The sequence below is a fragment of the Oratosquilla oratoria genome, chromosome 7, assembly GCF_046742065.1.
Source record: "Oratosquilla oratoria isolate Oo_2021 chromosome 7, ASM4674206v1, whole genome shotgun sequence".
In the NCBI taxonomy this organism is placed as follows: Eukaryota; Metazoa; Arthropoda; class Malacostraca; order Stomatopoda; family Squillidae; genus Oratosquilla; species Oratosquilla oratoria.
Genome location: NC_134783.1, coordinates 39,934,050 through 39,958,107, shown reverse-complemented (window position 1 = coordinate 39,958,107; position 24,058 = coordinate 39,934,050). Strand labels below are relative to the sequence as shown.

Here is a 24,058-nt window from a genome sequence, read left to right as displayed (position 1 = left end):
AAGAAGGCCCCCAGATGTCCTGATTGTAGAAAGGATGTAGCTGTTCTGAGTGGTAGTTACAGTGATGTTGCTGCAAGCAGGCCTGTTCCAAAAATTTCCCAATTATAATGGGAATAGGGTTAAAGGGTTGAGACCTTAGAGTCTTACCAGGGTCTTGGGTCAGAGTTTGTCATTTCTGCCTTCGGAGTAAACAATGATAATGAAATACTGCTACATGTGGATCCTGCCCTTAAGTGAATAAGATAGTTTGGCATTAGTCAGGACAGAATTTGGAGAAAATGTGTCATTGTAGAGAAAGGGTTAGTTGCTGTCCAAATTCTGTGCTTGTAACTGTGTTCCAGTAATTTCTATTTTTTTTATTTCTTTCACCATAAAATCTTTTGTGTGAGGTGAGGAGTGGTTATTTAGGGGTGATTTTGAGTTTGGGAGTGTTGTGTGGAGAGTGTCAGGAGTGATAAGGGGGTAAGGGAGGTAAGGAGTGGCTCTGCTGGTGAGTGATGAGATAGGAAAGTGTATGGTGGAGTGGAAGGAAATATCCTCAAGGTTAATGTGAGTGAAGGTGAGACTGGGATGGGAGATATGGGTTTTTCTGAGTATGGACTTTGTAATTAGAAGGGTGAAGGGAAAAGGATTTTTATCTTTTGTATAGGTTTAAAGAGTGTTTAGAAAGTTTTGGGAAGAATGTTAATGTAAAGGTGCTGGGGGATCTTAATGCTAGAGTAGGGTTTCAGCCAGTAGATGGAGTAGGAAGAGAAGTTTGGGTTACCAGGTAGAATTCATAGTGGAGAGGCAGTGTTGAAGATGTGTTCAGGGAGTGGATGATAGCAAATGCAGTGTTTAAGAAGAGAACCTAGCATAAGTACACATGGGAAAGGGTGGTTGAGGGAAAGGTGGTTGATAGGGCATTAATGGACTATGTAGTTGTATCCAAAGGAAGGATATGAAAAGTTCTGAATGTTCATGTTTTCAGGGGAGAAAGTCAGGGAATATCAGATAATTTTTTGGTTTAAGGGAAATTGAAAGTGGAAAAGGGTGGGAGATAGGTGCTGAGAGCTAACAAATTAAATGAGAAGGAATACCAGAAGCTGAAATGTATGGGAGGTGGTAATGGAGAGTGGTGAGGTAGAAGTAAAAGATTAGGTATTTACCTAGTTGTATTTTGCGGGAAGGGGAGCTATGCTCGTGGTGTCTCGCCATTGTATCTTGCAGTGTCTAGTTTGCTTTTAAACTCATGAATGGTTTTTGCGCATACTATTTCATTATCCAGTTTGTTTCAAGTGTCCAAAACTCTATGTGGAAAACTGTTTTTCTTCAGTTCTCTTCTATAGCTATGTTTTTTTATTTTCTTTCCATGTCCTCTTGTGTTTCTCTTGTCCCAGTAAAGTAAGTCCTCTCTATCAAGTATCTCTGTGCCTTTCATGATTCTGTAGATGGTCAGTAGGTCACCTCTCTCTCTTCTTTGCTCCGGTGTCGGTAACTCCAGTTTAGCCAATCTTTCCTCGTATGATAGGTTTGCAAGTGCAGGTGCCATTTTAGTAGCTGCTCTTTGGATTCTTTCTATTTTCTTTATATTCTTTTTGGTACTGGGGGACCACAATGTCTAGGCCTTATCAATGTAACCAATATTTTTTTTATCATGTCTTTGTCCAAGTATGCAAGTGCCACTTTTATTGATCTTAGCAAGTTGTAAGTCTCCCCGACAATTTTGTTAATCTGTTTATCATAGGACAAGTCGTTTGTGATAATTACTCCCAAATCTTTTTCAGATCCTACTTTCTTTACTTCCTTGGTTCCAATTGTATGTTTTCCTGATATTCTGTTTTTGCTTTTTCCAAACTCCATTATGCTACACTTCTTAGTATTAAAGTCCACTTCCCATTTCTGACTCCAGTTCCATACCCTATTCAGGTCTTCTTGCAGTGCTTCACAGTCCTTATCAGTTTTTACTTTCCTCAACAGTTTGACATCGTCAGCAAAGAAGCTCATGTAACAGTTCATGTCTTTGTCCATGTCATTCATAGATAGCAAACATTATTGGTGCCAGTACAGATCCTTGCGGTACTCCACTGATCACCTCTTTCCAATCTGAATATTTTTCTCTGAACACTACTCTCATCTTTCTACCAGTCAGGAAGTCCTCCATCCATTTTAGTAGGTTCCCTTGTATTCCTCCTATGTGTTCCAGTTTTTTTTAGTAATTTTCTGTGTGGTACTTTGTCAAAGGCTTTTTGCAAGTCTAGGAATGCACAATCAGCCCATCCATTTCTTTCTTGCACTATGTCTATTAGTCTTGAGTAGAAGCATATTAAGTTTATGCTGCATGATCTTCCTTGTCTGAACCCGAATTGTCTTGGGTTTAATATGTTGTTGTCTTCCAGATGTTTTACCCATCTATTCTTGATGATTTTCTCACAAATTTTGGTAATAGTGCTTGTTAGTGATACTGGCCTATAGTTGGTGGGTTCTTCCTTGTTTCCTCCTTTATATATTGGTACAATGTTAGCATTTTTCCAGTCATTAGGTATCTTTCCTTCTTTGAGTGAGCTATTTATTATGATGTGTATTTTGTCTGTTAGTTCTTCTTTTAGAATCCAATTTGCAATACCATCTGGGCCATGTGATTTTCTGACGTCCAGTTTTGATAGATGTTCTGATATTTCTTTTTGTGATATTGTGAACTCACTCATGTGGGGAGATTGCTTGTTATTATCTACATCCCAATTTTGTATTTTCTCTCTGGTGAAGACAGATTTAAAGTGGTTGTTCATGACTTCGGCCATCTCTAATTCTTCTGTGTATTCTATATTTCCTTGGCGTAGTTTCACCATTTCCTGTTTGATTTTAAGTTTACCATTCACATACCAATAGAATAGCTTGGGTTGATCTTTGCATTTATCTATAATATCCTTCTCATGGTTCCTTTTTTCCTCTCTTCTCACATTAACATACTCATTTCTATAGTTTATATAAATTTGCCATTTGCTTTGTTTTTTGTCTTTTCTCCACTTTTTCCAAGCTTTGTCCCTTCTGTCTTTTGCCTCACTGCATCTTTTGTTGAACCAACATTTAATGTACTGTCTCTCTCGCTTTTGTCTTGGTACATGCCTGTTTACCCCTTCATTGTAATTATCCAACAATATATTCCATTTCTCTTCCACTGTTGTCTCTTCCATATAGAATTTTTCCCAGTTTGTATTCCGGAAGAATGTCTTTAGTTTTGCAAAGTCTGTTTTGTTGTACATCAATCTTCCTTTTCTATGCTTTTCCTTCCTCTCCATGTCTATTTCTTCCTTTAGTACAGTTTCGATGAGTACATGGTCACTCTTTCCAATTGGTGTCTTGTACTGGACTTTGTCCACTATTTCAGATTCTGTTGTAAATATTAAATCTAGTTTCGATGGCTCTTCATTGTTTCTGTACCTTGTGTTTTCACTGACCCATTGGGTCATTGTGTACTCCATGGTCATGTCTAGCAGTACGTTGCCCCACAAGTCATCTCCTCCTCGCACTGTCATGTTGTTCCAACAAATTTCTTTGCAATTGAAGTCCCCCATAATTACCAGGTTACCCTTACCCATTAGTATCTCGTTTAGTGATTTTCTTGTATCTTCTAGCATTTTTGTATGTTCGTTCTCTTTCCAAGCATTCGTTTTTAGGGGCACATAGGTCACCACAAACTTTCTACTTTTCATATTCTTGCCTTCGACTTTTATCATGATCAGTTCAACATTACCTTTGCCCTCTGCAATTTTTGTCACGTTTAGGTCTTTCTTGGCCAAGAACATGATTCCCCCTCCCTGTTTCTTATCCGTTTTTTATCCAGTAATTGTATAGGCCTTGTCCAATAACGATGGATGGTATTTCACCTCTTAGTTTAGTCTCTACAATTCCCATTATGTCTGGTTTTTCTTCTAACAGATAATCATTGAGTTCGTTCAGACCTGAAATTAATCTGTCAATGTTAGTATAGGCCACTTTTAGTTTTCTTCCTTCTCCATTATTTTTTCTGTTCTTGGTTTTTTCGTTTTGATGTGCCATTGTCTCAATCTCATGTCGATTACTCTCCAATGGAATTCTTTGCATTCTGTCTCCGTTCTCATCAAGTTTTTTCCTTTGCTTCTTCTCTTAGTGATTTTTGTTTTTCTAATTCCTCGGTACTCATTTCTCTTTTTATCCATATCTTATTGTACTTTTCACTCTTTGCCAAGTTGCCTACTTTTTCAAATATGTCTTCTACTACCATCTGTGACCTTAATTTTATCTTTAGAGGTCGATTTCTATCCTTAGAATAGCGACCGATTCTATATGTCTCTTCCAGGTCTGTGCTTGCATCTCTTTCTCCACCCTGAATTTCATTTAGGATTTGTACTGCAGTCTCTTTTTCTTCTTTTTCTCTCATGTACCTCGCCAATTCCTGTTTTTCTTTTAGTCCATATACCACAGTACATTTTTTCCTATCTACTGTATCCCTGACCCAGTTAGCTTTTTCGTTAATCACTTGGATAATTGTGTCTTTTGCATTATCCTGCATTTGCTGCTTGACTATTTCTTTAAAAGCAATTTCCCTGTTTTCGATGTTTTCCTTCCACTTTATTTTCTGAATACTTTCCTCACCTAGGTTCTCTTCGATCTTTTGTGTCAATTCTTGTAATTTATTGTTCACCTCTATCTTTAAATTTTCGCTTTTGTTACTATCATTAGTTTTCTTCTTTTCGTTATCATTCTTCAACTCATTTAAATCCCTTTTCATTTCTTTAATCTCGTTTGTAAGATCCAAGTTGGTTTTTCTTAGGTCAGAAATTTCGTGATTCGCCTGTGCTAAGCAGTCTATTAATCCTATGATATCTTTCCTTAAGTCCATAATTTCATTTTCCCACCAAATCCTATTTTTGCTCATATCTCTCTCTATCTCTAATAATTGACTTAAGTTCCTGCTTTCCTACTTAAATCCTGGAAAATATTTGTCATCGCACGTGTTAGTACAAGGTTTGTTTACGTCGTGGTTCGATCGACTGACGCCAGATGGCTCTGGTTCGTGACTGGCTTTCGAGTCGTTGTTTTCATTCATTTTCGCTAATTCCATGTTAATACAATTGACTAGCACTGCAGAGATATCATTTCGGACACTCACGATCACTCCCCACCCCTACAATACAAACCAGGTTTCCTTTATCGTCGTAAATCCTCTTCTTCTTGGTCACGTGACGACGACGACGACGGAGGTGTTTGCGGCGTGAATGTGTGTTTTAAGGAGGATGTGACAAAGTGTGCAAATATGGTATATGGAATAAGTAGGACGGAAGTGAATGAAAGGAGGGGCAGTGAATGGTGGGATGAAGAGATGAAGGCAGTAGTAGAAGAGAAAAAGGAGCATATTTGGATTGGTTGCAAAGTAGGATCAGGGAACCATATGAGAATTACAAGAAGAGAGAAGAGACAAAATATAAGGTGAGAGAGGTAGAGGAAAGTAGATGTAAAATGGAGTAGGAGTATGACAGAATTTTTTAAAAAGAATAAAAAGATGTTTTGGAAGGAAATGAAGAGAGTGAGGAGTTTGATTCAGGTAGAGAGGAAAAGGTGAAAGATAGATGAATACACATCCCTGAATAGAATGAATGTTTATGTTGACATGCCTTTTACATGTTTTTCATGAAGTTTTTAGATTTTATTGAAATGCTAAGCTTTTTTATGCGATTGGCAGGGGAAGCAGGACAACTTCTATGGCATCAACATTTTACCTGATGATACTGGACACCACAGATGTGTAGCATCATATAAGGATAAAATTGAAGAACAATATTTTACTATTAGATATCGTAGGTTTATTTTAAAGTATGGTTGCTTGTTTTCCATAATAATTACAAATAAATTTCATCAGCTAGTTGTACTAAACATTTTGCATATACGTTGCTACGTTGCCATTGGCTCTGCTTTACTAACAGTGAATTTGCTAAAATCTCGCAACTACTAATCTGTTGTATGTCATTGCTTATTATTTTAGCTCAGTCAAGCCCCAGTTCTTGCAAGAGACATGTGGCCTGAGAATGTTCATTTTTAGCCAGCAAATTAGCCCATAAATTACTTAGAAAAGAAACTTTATATTATTGTAATTATAATAATTGTTGCCTCAAGTTATAGGTGCCAGTATTGACCCTTGAGGTAATCTCATAGTTACTTTCCTCCATGCTGATGTCTTATCTTTTAATACTGTTTTCATCTGTTGGTCTTTCTGGGAGTATTTCATCTATTCCAGGAGGTTCTCTATAAGACCTTTAGTATGCTCCCTCTTTCACATTAGTTATTTGTGAGGTATCTTATGAAAGGGGTTTTCCAGATCTTCATATGCACAGTCCACCCAGCCATCACTCTTGCAATACATCTCCTGCCCATAAGTAAAACCTTAACACATTTACTGTACATGATCTTCCATTTCTAATAATAAGATGTTTTGGAAATTAAGAGAGGAAGAAGAGGTGAACCAAGTAGAGAAGAAAAGGTAAAAGGTGCAGATGGGGAGATGATAATGGAAGAGATGGCAGTGAGAGGAAGGTGGGCGGATTATTTTAGGGAGTTGCTAAATGTGAAGAAGGATAGAGAGGGAAACGTAGTTGCAGTGGGAAGTGCTAGGAAAATGACCGTGATGAGTGAGGAAAATGGAGGAAAAATAAGGAAAGATGAGGTGAAGGCAGTTAAGATGATGAGAGCAGGTAAGGCCCCTGGGTTGGATAGGTGTCATGTAGAATGTCTTAAAAAAAAAAGGAGATACAGTGATGGTGGACTGGCTGGTGAGGTTATTTAATGTTTGTTTAAAAGAGGGTAGAGTGCTGGAGTACTGGAGGAGTGCCTGTATAGTTCCACTTTACAAGGGAAAGTGGGACAAGTGTGAATGTAGTTGTTTCAGAGGGATTAGTTTAAGTGTAGTTGGGAAGGTTTATGGGAGAGTTTTGATTGAGAGGAATAGGTGAGGAACAGGAGTAATTGGTGAGGAACAGTGTGGATTTAGGACAGGTAGGGGTTGTGTGGATCAGATTTTTGTGGTAAAACATATATGAGAAAGCTTTAGGAAAAGGTAAGGATACTTTTTAGATAGGAGGAAAGCTGTTAAGAGCAGTCAAGAGTTTTTACAAGAGTAGTAGAGCTTGTGTTAGAATCAGAAATGGAGAGAGTAAGTGGTTTGAGGTAAAGGTGGGACTTTGCCAGGGATGTGTTATGTCATCTTGGCTGTTCAATTTATACATGGATGGGGTGGTGTGAGAGGTAAACACAAGGATAATGGGTTGGGGATTGGAGAAGGTTAAAGAAAATAGAGAAAAATGGGAGATAAGCCATTTGTTGTTTGCTGATGATACTGTGCTTGTAGCAGGATCAGAGAAGGGATTGAGGAAGTTAGTGACAGTTTGGGAAGGTGTGTGAAAGAAGTAAGTTGAAGACAAATAAGGGTAAATGTAAGGGCAGAAACATGGAATAAGAGAGGAGGAGTTTGAATGTATTTACCTAGTTGTATTATATGGTAAGGGAGCTATGCTTGTGGTGACCTGTCTTTGTATCTTTCAGCATCAAGTTTTTTTCTTAAAATCTTGAATAGTGTTTGCACACACTGTTTCTTTATCTGAATCATTCCAGGTATCCAGTACTCTATGTGCGAAACTTTTTTTTTTTTCAGATCTCTTCTATAGTTATCCTTTTTGAGTTTCTTTTCGTGTCCTCTTGTCCCATTTTAATAAATCATTCCTATCCAGGATTTCCATTCCTTTCATGATTCTATAAATAGTCAGCAGATCTCCTCTTTCTCCTCTTTGTTCCAGAGTTGGTAATTCCAATTTGGACAATCTTTGTTCGTATGTTAATTTGGAGAGACTTGGTGCCAACTTTGTTGTTGCTCTTTGTATTCTTTCTAATTTCTTTATCTTTTTAGTACTGGGTGTCCATAGTGTTGCTGCTTACTCCAGTTTTGGTCTTATTAGTGTAATTGATATTTTTTTAATAATTTCCTCACCCAAGTAGACTATTTTATTGATATGTTTGTCCGGTGTCATGTCTTTGCTGATTATTACTCCAAGTTCTCTTTCTGAGTTCACTTTTTTGACTTCTTCATCAATTTTATAATTTCTTGATATTCTATTTTTACTTTTTCCAAACTCCATTATACTACACTTCTTGAAATTGGAGTTCACTTTTGAGTCCATTTCCAGATTTTGTCCAGGTCAAACTAATGATTCACAATCCTCCTCTGGTCTTACTTTCTTTAGTATTTTTGCATCATCTGCAAAGAAATTCATATAACACTCCACTCCTTCATCCATGTCATTTATATATATGGCAAACATGATTGGAGCCAATACCGAACCTTGCAGGACACCACTTACCATTTCTTCCCACTTCGAGTATTTGTCTCAAATTACTACCCTCATTTTTCTCCCAGTCAGGAAGTCTTCCAACCATTCCAATAATTTTACTCTGGGGCCACCTATTGATTATATTTTTCTTATTAGTTTCTTGTGTGGTACCATATCAAATGCTTTTTGAAGGTCTAGAAAGGCACAGTCTGCCCATCCATCCCTTTCTTGTATTATTTCTATTAGTCTTGAATAGAAGCAGATCAGGTTTGTTGTACATGATCTTCCTTGTCTAAATCCAAATTGATTTGGATTCAGTATATTTTTTCTTCCAGATGTTTAACCCATCTACTTTTCATAACTTTTTCACATATTTTTGCTACTGTACTTGTTAGGCAGACTGGTCCTTAGTTGGTTGGATCTTCCTTGTTTCCTCCTTTATATATTGGTACAATATTTACATTTATCCAGTCCTGTGGTACCTTTCCTTCTTTGAGTGAGTATTTAATTATATTGTATATTTTGTCCGTCAACTCCTCTATGCATTTTTTCAGTATCTAATTTGCAATTCCATCCGGACCATGTGATTTTCTGACATAAAGTTTTTTTTATTTGGTCTTTGATATCCTTCTATGTTACAGTTATTTCCTTCATTGGGGGGGATCTCTCTCTATTCCCTCACAGTTCTGTGAACTTTCAATTGTGAATACCGATTTGAAATGCTTGTTCAAAATTTCATCCATTTCTAGTTCTTCTGTATACAGTGATCCCTTGCTACTTCACGGTTCATCTATTGTGAATTCATAACTTCGCAGATTTTTCAAATATATATGTGGAAAATATATCACAGAGTTTCTGGAAATTTTTAGAAAAATCACGATATATGAACATCTAAAATTTTTCATTAAATTTTTCCCCATCTGGGATATTGGCTGCATGTTGTTATGGTAAAGTAGCATGCAGTTTACTTTAGGGTCTATATGGGGTGCCCCAGACCAGAGCCACACATAATTTTGTCTGTGATAGAGGAGAACTCTGCTCACAGAGAAATGATGAAACTTTTATTGTACTGCTACTGTCCCTCCATTATGCTGTCCCCCAACCCCTTGTTACTGTCCTGTACCATTTCTCTGAATTTCATTTCCTTGTTTCGCCTACCCTGTGGTGGGGGAAAAGAATGCTGCCACCAAGTATTCCCACTTGGATTGTAAGAGGCGAGAAAAATGGGACAGGGATTGGGACCAGGCATCCTTCTCCCTGTAGCCCCACAGGGGACATTCCTAAAAAAAGTAAAGGCATAAGAGGGTCTAGGAGTTTTCCAACCAGCACCCTAAGGTTTGGGTCTTTTAATGTGCATGGATGTGGTACAGATGAGAGTAAAAGGGAAGAGATAGGTAGTATGTTTGTGAGAAGAAAGATGGATGTGTTGGCTTTGAGTGAAACTAAGTTGAGAGGGAAGGGTGAGTGTGAGTTTGGGAGTGTAGTTGGGAGGTTCTCAGGAGTGAAGACAGGGTGAGGGAGAGAAGGGATGGCTATACTAGTAAGAAAAGAGATAGGTAAACGTGTAGTGGAGTGGAAGGAGGTTTCTTCAAGGTTAATGTGGATGAAGGTGAAACTGGGAAAGGAGATGTGGGTTTTTGTAAGTGCATATGGGCCTGGTAGTGAGAAGAGTGTAGAAGAAAGGGAGGCTTTTTGGATAGATTTAAATGAGTGCATAGAGGGATTAGGGAGGAATGTCAATGTAGTAGTATTGGGAGACCTTAATGCTAGGGTAGGAAATGAACCAATAGATGGAGTGGTTGGGAAATGTGGAGTTCCAGGAAAGAATTGTAGTGGAGAGTTGATGGTGGAGATGTGTCTAGAAAGAGAGTTGATGATAGCAAATACAGTGTTTAGGAAGAAAGTCAAGCATAAGTACACATGGGAGAGGGTGGTGGATGGAAGGGTGGTAGATAGAGCATTAATGGACTATGTAGTGGTAGATAGGAGTATAATAGGAAGAGTTAACCACTTCCATACGGTGCCGCCTACGTAGGCGGCATGAGGAGCAAGTGGGTACTCGATGATGCTGACGTCGGCATCTTGATTATATTTATTGTAGTCATACCTACGTAATTTCCATTCTCTCTAAACTGGCTTCATCAATTTTCTATGGTTATCAAAATACACGGGTGAAAGAGAACAAACGATGGAGCACTGACTTTATTTTTTATAATGCGATTATTATGACGCAACATCACACGTCGGGCAGCTAATGCTGCCAGATGTGCGATGTGCCCCGGAGTGAAGAGGTTAAGGATGTACATGTTCTAAGGGGAGAGAGTGGGGGAATATCAGATAATTATTTGGTGGAAGGTAGGTTGAGAGTGGAGGATAGATGGAGAAAGACGAAAAGGACAAAAGGTAGGGAGGTGCTTAGGGTGAACTCTTTAAATAAGAAGGAAAAGGAGAAGGAGTACAAGAAGAAGCTGAGGGAGGAGTGGGAGGGAGTGAAGGATAGAGTAGAACTAGGAGTGGAGGAGGAATGGGGATGATTCAAGGAGGGAGTCACAAAGTGTGCAAAAGTGGTGTGTGGAACAAGAAAGATGGGAGGAAATAGAAGGAAGGGTAGTGAATGGTGGGATGAGAAAACAAAGAAGGTTGTAGAAGAGAAAAAGCGAGCTTTCACAGATTGTTTACAAAATAGGATGAGGGAGTCATATGAGAGGTACAAAGAAAAGAGAAGAGAAGTAAAGCACAAGGTAAAGGAGGCAAAGAGGAGAGCAGATGTGAAATGGGGTAAGAGTATGACAAAAAAAATTGAAAGTAATGAAAAGATGTTTTGGAAAGAAATTAAGAGAGGAAGAGGAGGCAAATCAAGTAGAGAAGAAAAGGTAAAAGGTGCAGATGGAGAGATGATAATGGAAGAGAAGGTAGTAAGAGGAAGATGGGCAGAGTATTGTAGGGAGTTGGTAAATGTGAAGAAGGATAGGGAGGGAAAGATAGTTGCAGTGAGAAGTGCTAAAAAAAATTGACCATGATGAGTGAGAAAAATGGAGGAGAAATAAGGAAGGATGAAGTGAAGGCAGTTGTTAAAATGATGAGAGGTAAGGCACCAGGTCTGGATGGATGTCATGCAGAATGTCTGCAAAAGGGAGGTACAGTGATGGTGGACTGGCTGGTGAGGTTATTTAATGTTTGCTGGAGAGAGGGTAGAGTGCCAGAGGACTGGAGGAGTGCCTGTATAGTTCCACTCTACTAGGGAAAATGGGACAAGTGTGAGTGTAGTAGTTTCAGAGGGATTAGTTTGTTAAGTGTAGTTGGGAAGGCTTATGGGAGGATCTTGATTCAGAGGGAGTAATTGGTGAGGAACAGTGTGGATTTAGGACAGGTAGAGGTTGCGTAGACCAGATTTTTGTGGTACGACAGATATGTGAGAAAGCTATAGGAAAAGGTAAGGATGTTTTTTTGGCTTTTATGGATCTGGAAAAGGCTTATGGGAGGGTAGACAGGAAGGTACTGTGGGAGGTTTTGCAGATATATGGGATAGGAGGAAAGCTTTTAGTAGCTGTCAGGAGTTTTTATGAGAGTAGTAGAGCATATGTCAGGATTAGAAATGGAGAGAATTAGTGGTTCAAGGTAAAGATGGGACCTCGTCAGTGATGTGTAATATTGCCCTGCCTGTTCAAATTATACATGGATGGGGTGGTGCAAGAGGTAAATGCAAGGGTGGTGGGTTAAGGATTGGAGATGGTTAAAGAAAATGGAGAAAAGTGGGAGGTGAGCCAGCTGTTGTTTACGGATGACACTGCGCTTGTAGCAGGATCAGACGAGGGATTGAGGAAGTTGGTGACAGAGTTTGAAAGAAGAAAGTTTAAGATAAATGTGGGTAAAAGTAAGGTGATGAGATGTACAAGGGGTGAAAGTGGCAGCAGACTGGAAGTGAGCATTAAGGGAGAGTGACTGGAGAAAGTGGATAGTTTTAGATACTTGGGTGTGAATGTGGCAGGAAAGGGAGGAGTGGAGGTGGAGGTAGAATGTAGATTGAGAGAAGCAAGTATATGCCTTGGTGGATTAAAAAGTGTAATGAGAAATAGACATTTGGGAATGGATGGTAAGTTGTATTTTATGGGAAGGGGAACTATGCTTGGGGTGTCCCGCCTTTGTATCTCACAGTGTCTATTTTGCTCTTAAATTCATGAGTGGTTTTTGCACTTACTATTTTTTATCCAGTTTGTTCCAGGTATCCACCATTGTATTTGGAAAACTGTTTTTCTTCAGATCTCTTCTATAACTATGTTTTTTTATTTTCTTTCAATGTCCTCTTGTGATTCTCTTGTCCCAGTTTAATAAGTCCTCTCTATTGAGTATTTCTGTGTCCTTCATGATTCTATAGATGGTCAGTAGGTCGCCTCTTTCTCTTCTTTGTTCCAGAGTAGGTAATTCCAGTTTAGCTAGTCTCTCCTCATATGATAAGTTTGCGAGTGCAGAGACCATTTTTGTGGCTGCTCTCTGGATTCTTTCTATTTTCTTTATATTCTTTTTGGCACTGGGTGACCACAATGTCGCCCCATATTCTAGTCTAGGCCTTATCAGTGTGACTAATATTTTTTTTAATAATTTCTTCATCCAAATATGTAAATGCCACTTTTAATGATCTTAGCAAGTTATAGGATTCTCTGACAATTTTGTTTATCTGTTTGTCATAAGACAAGTCATTTGAGATAATTGCACCCAAATCTTTTTCGGATCCCACTTTCTTTACCTCCTTAGTTCCAATTTTATATTATCCTGATATTCCATTTTTACTTTTTCCAAACTCCATTATACTACACTTGTTAATATTGAAGTCCACTTCCCATTTCTGACTCCAGTTGCATACCTTATTCAGGTCTTCCTGTAGTGATTTGCAATCTGTTTCAGGTTTTACTTTCCTTAACAATTTAGCATTGTCTGCAAAGAAGCTCATGTAACATTGCACATCATCCATGTTGTTCACATAAATAGCAAATATTATTGGAGCCAGTACAGATCCTTGAAAAACTCCACTGATCCCCTCTTTCCAACCTGAATATTTTTCTCTGAGTACTGCTTTCATCTTTCTACCAATCAGGAAGTCCTCCATCCATTTTAGTAGATTCCCTTGTATCCCTCCTATATGTTCCAGTTTTTTTTAAATAATTTCTTGTGGTACCTTGTCAAAAGATTTTTGTAAGTCCAGAAAGGCACAATCAGCCCATCCATTCCTTTCTTGCACTATGTCTATTAGTCTTGAGTAAAAACATATTATATTTGTGGTAAATGATCTTCCTTGACTGAACCCAAATTGTCTTGGGTTTATTATATTATTTTCTTCCAGGTGTTTTACCCATCTATTCTTGATCATTTTCTCACAAATTTTGGCTATAGTGCTTGTTAGTGAGACCGGTCTATAGTTAGTTGGTTCTTCCTTGTTTCCTCCTTTATATATTGGTACAATGTTAGCATTTTTCCAGTCTTTTGGTATTTTTCCTTCTTTAAGTGAGCAACTTATTATGTTATGCATTTTGTCCATTAGTTCTTCTTTGCATTCCTTTAGAATCCAATTTGCAATTCTGTCCGGTCCATGCAATTTTCTGACATCAAGGTTTGATAGGTGTTCCATTATTTCTTTTTGTGCTATTATTATGTCGCTCATGGGGGGAGATCACACATAATTTCCTTCATCCCAATATTGTGTGTTCTCTCTAGTGAAAACAGACTTGAAGTAATTAATCATGACTTAGGCCATTTCTAAATCTTCTGTGTACTCTATATTTCCATGGTGTAGTTTCACCATTTCCTGTTTATTTTTAAGTTTACCGTTCAGGTATCGATACAATAGCTTGAGTTGCTCTTTGCATTTATCTATAATGTCTTTTTCATGGTTCCTTTTTTCCTCTCTTCACACTTTTACATACTCATTCCTATAGTTTATATACAGTATGTGCGGAAAGTAATGACGCTGCCCTTAATGAAACCTGTAAACTGAAGGTGAAGGTTAGTTTGCATGTGAAAATATATGAAATAATGCAAATTATGGTACTTACATATAGAAATTGGTTAAAATGAATATCCCTTCCTCTATATCACCTTCTGGAGATGTCCTGGAACTGATAGCTGTGCAAGGTTCTGGAGGGTTGTTTCAGGAATGGAGGCCCAGAGCTGGCGAATAGCGGATTCCAACCGTGGCACTGATGAGGTGTCCATGTCACATAATTTTCTTTTCATTAAACCCCAAAGGTTTTCCATCGGGTTAACATCGGGACTGTTACCTGGCCAGTCTTTAATATAACTCACTCCACAGTCTCTTAGCCAGTCTGTCACAAGTTTGGCCATGTGAGCAGGTGCTCCATCCTGCATAAAAACCTCGGCCTTGGTCTCCTCAAAACAGTCAGGAAGATAGTCAGCCAATAACTCCAGATAGTTATACTGATTTACTTCTTCATTAGCAGGGAGTACAACCAGCTTGCCAACACCATAATACGTAAATCCTGCCCAAACCATAAGTGAGGCAGAGTGCTTGATCACCAGGCTTGCGGTAGACCTTGGCTGCTGGGGTGCCAGTCACTGTGAAAGTCGATTTGTCACTCCAGAAGACTGTTTTCCACTGTTCATCTGTCCATGTTAAATATTTCTTGGCAAATTTTAGATGTTTAACAACTTGCCGACGAGTAACCCAAGGAGTAGTGCGGGCACGGTAACTTTTATAATTCAGGTCATCGTGTAGTAGCTGCTGGATCGACATGATAGAGACATCACCAAGGAGATTCGGGTTCTTCTCTTTCAGAAGTCTTGCAGTTAAGCGAGGATCCTTCCTTACTTGCCTATCAATGAGTTTTCTGGTCCTAAATGTAGTCTTGTGAGGTCTACCAGGCTTCGGCAAAGGGGCAGGAACACAGGCCTCCCCAGAGTCACGGTACCGCTTGAGCAACCGCTGCACTGTACATAGCTTAACACCTGTGAGTCTCGATATTTCGGGTAATTTATGGTTCTCCTTGAATAATGCAACTATTTCAACACGTTTGTCCTTATCCAGGGTTTGTTTGGGCATGGTAAGGGGTATATAGGAGGCACAATTGGGTGGTAACATGAGCCCAAAAAAGGGAAAAAAGCGGGAGACCAAAAAAGATACAAACACTTGTCACAACGAACCATGTGTTACTGAGATAAACAAACTGGTGCCACAAACTCATACAGTGTTGCCAGTTGCCGCATAGAAAACATCAGTTCATACCACGCTTCATTTGGTGGTACTTTTGAGGGCCAAAGACTTTCCGTGAAAAGTAATGACGCTTAGTGTAAAGCGTCATTACTTTCCACGCATACTGTATACTTAGCATTTTCCAGGTTAATTATTTTTTCTCCATCTTTCCCAAGCTCTGTCCCTTCTGTCTTTTGCCTCACTGCATCTTCTGTTGAACCAGCATTTAACCCCTTCCATACGGTGCCGCACACGTAGGCGTCATGGGGAGCGAGTGTATTCGCGAGGCTGCCATATCGGCGTCTTGATTATATTTATTGTAGTCGCCCCTCCATATTGACATTCTTTCTAATTCTTTTGTAATCGCATTTTCTATGGTTATCAAAATTCATGGGTGAAGAGAGAACGATCGATATAAGCGGTGACTATATTTTATGATGCGAGTATTATTACGACACGTCGTACGGCTGGCATTGGCTGCTGCCACCGAGATCTAAGTCCATGACGCCTACCTGTGCGGCACTGTATGGAAGGGGTTAATGTACCCTCTCTCTAGCTTCTGTCTTGGAATGTGCCTATTCACCCCTTTGTTGTAATTTTCCATCAAGATATCCCATTTCTCTTCCACTTTTGTATTTTCCATGTAAAATTTTTCCCAATTTGCATTCTGAAGGAATTTCTTTAGTTTTCCAAAGTCCTTTTTGTTGTGCATCAATCTTCCTTTCCTATGCTTTTCATTTCTCTCCATGTATATTTCTTCCTTTAGTTCAGTCTCAATAAGTATATGGTCATTCTATCCAATTGGTCTTATATTGGATTTTATCCACAATTTTAGGTTTTGTTGTAAATATTAAATCTAGTCTCGACAGCTCCTCATTATTTCTGTATCTGGTGTTTTCACTGGCCCACTGTGTCATTTTATATTCTATGGTCATGTCCAGTAATACATTACCCCACAAGTCTTCTCTACCTTTCACTGTCATGTCCTTCCAGCAAATTTTTCTGCAGTTAAAGTCCCCCATAATTACCAGGTTACCTCCGTCTATTAGTATCTCATTTAATGAATGCCTTGTATCTTTTAGTATTTTCATATACTCGTTCTCTTTCCAAGCATTCATTTTTAGGGGCACATAAGTCACCACAAACTTTCTACTTTTCATGTTCTTGTCTTCGACTTTTATCATGATCATTTCTACATTACCCTTGCCCTCCACAATTTTTGTCACATTCAAGTTTTTCTTGGCCAAGAACATGATTCCTCCTCCCTGTTTCTTGTCTATGTTTTTAATCCAGCAATTGTATAGTCCTTGTCCAACATTGATGGGTGGCATTGCACCCCTTAATTTAATCTGCACAATTCCCATTATGTCTGGTGTTTCTTCTAACAGGTAATCATTAAGTTCATTCAGTCCTGAAATTAATCCGTTGATGTTAGTATAGGCCACTTTTAACTTTTTCCTTTCTCCATTTTTTTTTTTTTTTTTTTTCTGTCTTTGGTTCACCCATACTGATGTACCATTTTCTCAGTCTCATGTCAATTACTCTCCAATAGAATTCCTTGCTTTTGGTCTCCGTTCTCTTCGTATTTGTTTCCTTAGCTTTATTTTTTAGTGTCTTCTCTTTTTCTAATTCCTCAACACTCATTTCTCTTTTTATCCATATCTTCTTGTAATGTTCACTCCTTGCCAACTTACCTATTTTTTCAAACATGTCTTTTACTACCATTTGTGATCTTAGTTTTATCTTAGGGTCGATTTCTTTCCTTAGAATAATGACCAATTCTATACACATCATTGATGTCCTCTACTTCCTGGTCTCCATCCTGAATTTCTTTTAGGATTACTATTGCTGTTTCTTTTTCTTCTTTTTCTCTCATGTACCTTGCCAGACCATGTTTTTCTTTTAGTCCATATACCACAATACACTTTTTCCTATTGTGGTATATGGACTATGTATCATCTCTGACCCAATTTGTCTTTTCATAAATTACTTGGATGATTATGTCTCATTTTGAGATGAGGTGTCTGACAAGTATGATGGGAGTTACTAGGCTGGATAGAGTGAGAAATGAGGAGGTGAGGAGGAGAACAGGGGTGGTAAGGGAGTTGGGAGATAGGGTGGATGAAAGAGTATTAGGATGGTTTGGACACAATACAAACCATGTTTCCTTCTTTTGTTGTATATCCCAGAATTTTCCTATTTTTTGGGGCACAAACGGCGAAGGTGTTGGCAGTTCTGTATGAAGGAGTGATTGTGCCAACAGCACTGTATGGGGCAGAAACATGGAACATAAAAGAGGAAGAGAGAAGGAGTTTGAATGTGTGTGAGATGAGGTGTCTGACAAGTATGATGGGAGTTACTAGGCTGGATAGAGTGAGAAATGAGGAGGTGAGGAAGAGAACAGGGGTGGTAAGGGAGTTGGGAGATAGGGTGGATGAAAGAGTATTAGGATGGTTTGGACACATGGAAAGAATGAGTGAAGAAAGACTAGTAAAAAAGGTATGAAAGGCAGATGTGGAGGGAGTGAACATGAGGGGACGTCCTAGGATGAGGTGGATGGATGGGGTGAAGGGGGCTTTGGGGAAGAGGGGAATGTCTGTTGAGGAAGGACGGGAGAGTACAGAAGACAGGGGTGAATGGAGAATGGTTGTATATGGATGATGTTGTGATGCATGAGGTGGAATGGGTGGGGTGATGGGGGGTAAGGTAGTATGTGTGAAAAAATTTGAGGCAGCCCAAAGAGATTTCTCCCCATCTTCTCCCTTTCTGCATGAGGGGACGGAGGGGGGGGGCGGGGTCACTGATTTAATGAAGCAGCCTTGCTGTGGATGTGCTGTGTCTTGCGACACTGCTTCTGACCCAGGGCAGTGGACAAGGTGCAGGGATGACCCGTCATCCAGGAGGTGCCAAGATAAGAGGGAGGGGAATGGAGTGTATTGGGGATGGAATGGGTGGGAATGGTTTTTATGCTTTTGTTTTTTTGCTACCTCCCTTGTAAGGGGGAAAAAGCCTTTGTCATATGTATGTGTGCATCAAAATATTAGTAATAAATATTATTTCCTAGTCTAGGAACAATAAAACAAGCAGAAAATAGCCAAAAAAAAAAAAAAATAGAAAATGCAATGTGCATACAGTACCCACATATCCTGTTGTTGAGAAAATGCAAAGCATACCATCTCGGTGACAAAGTGCATTGTAAGACAGACTAATTGGTGTATTGGAGAGAGATGACGAGTCGTAGCTTTCTATTTTGTAATCTGGCCTGTGATTGGTGCTTTGACCGATGCTCAAATCTGCAGCATCTTCACTTGTCTCTCTCTCGCAGCCATTTCGCTTCAAGCTTTCTCACCGAGCAGTTTACTGTACTACTTTACACTGAGTTGTGTGTGATTTTTTTTTTTTTCTTTGGAATGAACTTCGCATTTTCATCCCCTACAATGGCTCCCAAATGTGCTGCTTCTTCCAAGGTTGGTACTGAGCCTAAACGCAAATGAAGAATGATGACAATCGCTGAGAAGGTGAAACTTCTGGATATGTTGAAGGAAGGGAAAACTTTTGCTGCTGTAGCCCACCATTTTAATGTGAACGAATCCACTGTTCGCTGTATCAAGAAGGATGAGGCTAACATTAGGAAGACGGCTGCCATCACCTTTAATAAGTTGGCGAAGAGAGTGGTTACGGCTTGTAATAAAACTATTATCCATATGGAAGTGATCATTGCGGCGATCATTGGAGGTGATGGCTTTGCAGACATGATCACGGGAGACATCGATGAGTGATTAGACTGCCATTCCCAGCCGATAACCGACACAGACCTCAAAGACTTGATGAAGTCGGCCAGCAAGAAACGGAAAAAGTTTTGACCAAACTGGCTTGAATTTGGAACAGCTGGCCAAGCTCTGCAACCTGGCTAAAGAATTGAAAAGGGGGTCACAGGAATGGGACAACGATGTGGTTTGTTCTGTGCAATTTTGCAACAAGGTCGATGAAGTCATGAATCCCTACAAGATGCTCTTTGAACGGAAAAAGAAGCAGTGGCAGCAACTTCCTATCACAATATTTTTGCAGCCTCGCAAAAAAGAGCCAGTTCCTGCTGCTATTACTACGGTTGCACATTCAGAAGAAGTGGAAAAGGTGTCCCAGGAAAGGGCAACGCCGTCTAAAGAGACATAAAATACAATCATCGGCTGCACAGTGGAATTCATCATCAGCTTCATCATCATCATTTCTACTGCGCAGCAAATTCATCACCATCATCATTCAAATTTTACTTCAACTTCTTTCATGTTGAGTACAGTAACAATCTTGATTTTTTTTTTAATTATAAGTGTTATTGCTTAACAGTTGTCCTTGTTATTAATAGAGTACTGTAATGGGTGGGTTGTTAACAGTACAGGGAGGGTTTTAAAAGTCCAAATACACGTTAAATATAGTACTGTAAATATAGTGTCCCTACTTCATGGAAATTCAGTTATCACAGGCAGTCTCAGAACCAATCTACCACTATAAACAAGGGATCACTGTATTCATAATTTCCTTGGCACAGCTTTTCCATTTCTTGTTTATTTTTCAGTTTACCATTTACATACCTGTAAAATTGTTTAGGTTGTTCCTTGCATTTTTCTATTATATCTCTTTCATAATTTCTCTTTTCATCTCTGCATATTTTTACATACCAATCATTTCCTAGTTTTTGCCATTTACTCATTTTTTTTTCTTTTTTCCATCTTTTCCAAGCTTTGTCTCTTCTATCCTTAGCCTCACTACATCTTTTGTTGTAACAGCTTTTTATGTATACTCATTTTTGCTTTTGTTGTGGTACATATTTGTTCACTCCCTCATGATAAATTTCTTTTAGTGTATTCCATTTCTCCTCCATCTTTGTTTCTTCATTTAGAAATTAATCCCAGTTTGCGTTTCAGAAAAAAAAAATTGAGTTTCTCAAAATTCTTATTGTTGTACAATAGTCTTCCTTTTCTATGTTTCTCATTTCTTCTTAGGTCCATAAGCTCTTTTAATTTGAATTCTAGTAGTACATGGTCACTCTTCCCTATTGGAGTTTTGTAATCATATCAAGTAGTATGTTTCCCCAGAGGTCTTCTCCATCCTTCAGTGTCATTTCTTCCCAACATATTTTTTTTAAATTAAAATCACCCATAACTATTATATTTCCTCTTTCAGTATATTGGTTAGTTCACATTTTGTATCTTCCAACAGTTTGGATTGATCGGACTCTGTCCAGGATTGTGTTTTGGGGGGCACATACACTACTACAAATTTTCTACTTTTCATGTAATTGCTTTCAACTTTTATCTTAATTAAATCTGCATTGTTTTTTCCTTTTGTTATCTTTTTCACAATTAAGTCTTTCCTAGTCAAAAATAATACTCCCCCACCCTATTTTTCCTTTCTAATCTTTGTCCAACAGTTGTATAGACCTTGTCCCACCATACTTGGTGGTAGAGTACTTATTAATTTAGTTTCTATAATTCCCATTATGTCTAGTTTTTCTAATGCCAGATAGTCATTCAATTCATTCAGTCCTGAAATCATTCCGTCTATGTTGGTATAGGCTATCTTTAATTTTTTTCCTTTCTCGTCCTTTTCTGTCTACTTTGTATCCTTTTTCTTGATATACCATTTTCTCAGCCTCAGGTCCACCACTCTCCAAAAACAAATAATTCTTTTCAGTCTCAGTTCTCTTCATTTTATTTTCATTTGCTTCATTTCTAAGTTCCTTTTCTTTCTCTTTTTCTTCATCACTCATTTCTTTTTTTATCCATACATTTTTGTAATGTTCATTATTTGCTAGTTTTGTTGTTCTAGATAGTACTTCCTCTGCTATCATTTGAGACCTAAGTTTTACTTTTAGTGGCCTATATTGTTTTTCTTTTGAGTATTTTCCTATTCTATATGTTTCCTCAATTTCTTTATATTTTGTCCTTCCTCTTGAATCTCTTTCAGAATTTCTTTAGCAATCTCTTTCTCCTCTTTTTCTCTCTGATATCTAGGAACATCATGTTTCTCTTTAATACCATAGATTACAATGCATATTTTTTTTATCCACTGTGTCCCTGACCAAATTACCATTCTCTTTAATTACTTGAATTTCCGTTTCTTTCGCATTTTCCTCAACCTGTTGCTCCACTATTTCTTTAAAAGATCATTTTTTACTTTCCTATTCTACATTCCACTGTTTATTTCTTGGAAGTCATTTTCTTTGATCTTCTCTTCCACTTTCTTGGTCACTACCTGCATTTGATCCTTCATCTCTTTCTTTCATGCCTCATTTCTATTCATATCTTCATTTTCAACCTTTCATTTTCTCCCTTTATCCTATTTAGTTCCATTTTCAAATCATCTATCCATTATTCTCTTCATTGGCCCTCCTTAGCAGGGCTAACCTCTTTGTACATCATGTTATACTCACTTTTGAGTTTGATTATTTCATCTAACAAGTCATTGATTTCCCTATTTCTCATTATCTTTTTAAACCTGGGTTTTCTTTCCATTTCTATCCCTCTATACATAATTCCACTCTCTCTGTCAAAACCAAAAAATAATTGTTTTTCAAACATCTGGTACGTCTTCGGGGTTTTGTTCAGGCATGTCCTTTTGGGGATTACCCCCAGAGGCGATTCCACCCTACTTACATGTAGGCATCTCTTCGTTGGTTCTTTATCCCTTGGGTTTCCATTTTTTCTTCCATTTTTTGAGTAACTGACCAAGAAAAAAAAATAAAGACACAAAGACAGTTACATTTTTGGTCACTCGTAGTACACTTCTCCCTGTTTTTGTAAACACAACTAGGGTCAGTTCAAATTTGTCTGTCAGCCAAGTGCTGCTTAGAGCTTTGGAGCTTTGGAGATTCTTTTTCATTTCTTGCTTCAACCTCTGCTGGAATGTGTATGTATTTACCTAGTTGTATTTTATGGGAAGGGGAGCTATGCTCGTGGTGTCCCGTCTTCATATCTTGTTTTATCCAGACTGTTTTTAAATTTGTGTATCATTTTTGCACACACCACATTTTCATCAAACTTGTTCCAAACATCTATTACCCTGTGGGGAAAGCTGTTCTTTTTTCAGGTCTCTTCTATAACTGTCTTTCTTTATTTTCTTTCTGGGTCCTCTTGTATCTCTACTACCCATTTTATTAGGTCCTCTCTATCAAAAGTTTCTATGCCTTTCATGATTCTATAAATAGTTATCAAGTCTCCTCTCTCTCTTCTTTGCTCTAATGTCTGTAGCTCAAGTTTTGCTAGTCTCTCCTTGTATGATAGTTCTGAGAGTGTTGGTGCCAATTTCGTAATTGCTCTTTGTATTTTTTCAAGTTTTGTTATTTTTTTGTACTTGGTGACCATGTCATCGCTGCATATTCCAATCTTGGTCTTATCAAAGTGACTAGTATTTTCTTCACCATTTCTTCATCCAGGTATCTAAAAGCCACTTTGATTGTTCTCATTAGATTATAAGTTTCTCCAAAAATTTTGTTTATATGTTTCTCAGGGGACATATTATTCATAATAATGACTCTCAGGTCCTTCTCATTTTCTACTTTTTAATTTCTTCCTCTCCCAAATCATAGGATCCCACTATTCTTTTTTTTTGCATCTTCCAAATTCCATTATACTACACATTTTAATGTTGAATTCCATCTCCCACTTCCTACTCTATTCCCATACTTTATTGAGATCACTCTGTAGTGACTCACAATCCTCTACAGTGTTCACTTTTTTTCAACAATTTTGCATTATCCGCAAAGATCATATAACTTTCAATTTCTTCATCCATATCATTAATATATATAGCAAACATCATTGGGGCCAGAATTGTTCCTTGTGGAACTGCACTAATCACTTCGTCCCAATTAGAATGTTTGTCTCTTATCACCACTCTCATTTTTCTTTCATACAAGAAGTCTTCCATCCACTTCAGCAGTTTGCCCTGTATTTCTCCTGCAGTTTCTAATTTCTTTAGCAATATCTTATGTGGCACCTTATCAAAATCTTTTTTCAGGTCTAGAAATGCACAATCAGCCCATCCATCTCTCTCTTGTATTACATCTATTAGCCTTGAATAGAAACACATTAAGTTTGTGATGCATGATCGTCCTTGTCTAAATCCAAACTGCCTTGGATTTAGTACGTTGTTTTTTTCCAAATGCCTTACCGATCTAATTTTGATAATTCTTTCACAAATTTTAGCTATTGTACTTGTAAGAGAGACTGGTCTATAGTTGGTAGGGTCTTCCTAGTTTCCCCCTTTATATATGTATTTACCTAGTTGTATTTTATGGGACGATAGCTGTGCTCATAGTGACCCATTTTCATATCTCTCCATGTCTAATTTGTTCTTAAAATCGTGTATAGTTCTGGCATTTACTGTTTTTCTGTTCAGTTTGTTCCAGACATCAATTACTCTATGTGGTAAGCTATTTTTTTTTTTTTTTTCCCAGGTCTCTTCTGTAACTGTCTTTCTTTAGTTTCTTTTCGTATCCTCTTGTTTCTCTTCTGTTCCACTG

The 24,058-nt window shown here is 38.2% G+C and overlaps 1 protein-coding gene across 6 annotated transcripts in view; it reads left to right on the top strand.

Annotated features, from left to right (window-relative positions):
* The window catches only part of LOC143027089 (vascular endothelial growth factor receptor 1-like), a 269,766-nt gene that overhangs the window by 84,357 nt on the left and 161,351 nt on the right, over positions 1–24,058 (top strand). Inside the window, exon 7 of one of the 6 annotated variants that reach the window (XM_076188043.1) lies at positions 5,702–5,816. The exons of the other annotated variants lie outside the window; for them this stretch is intronic. Coding sequence (XP_076044158.1) covers positions 5,702–5,816 — 115 coding nt within the window. The remainder of the gene's footprint in view (positions 1–5,701; positions 5,817–24,058) is intronic. 6 annotated transcript variants of the gene reach the window in all.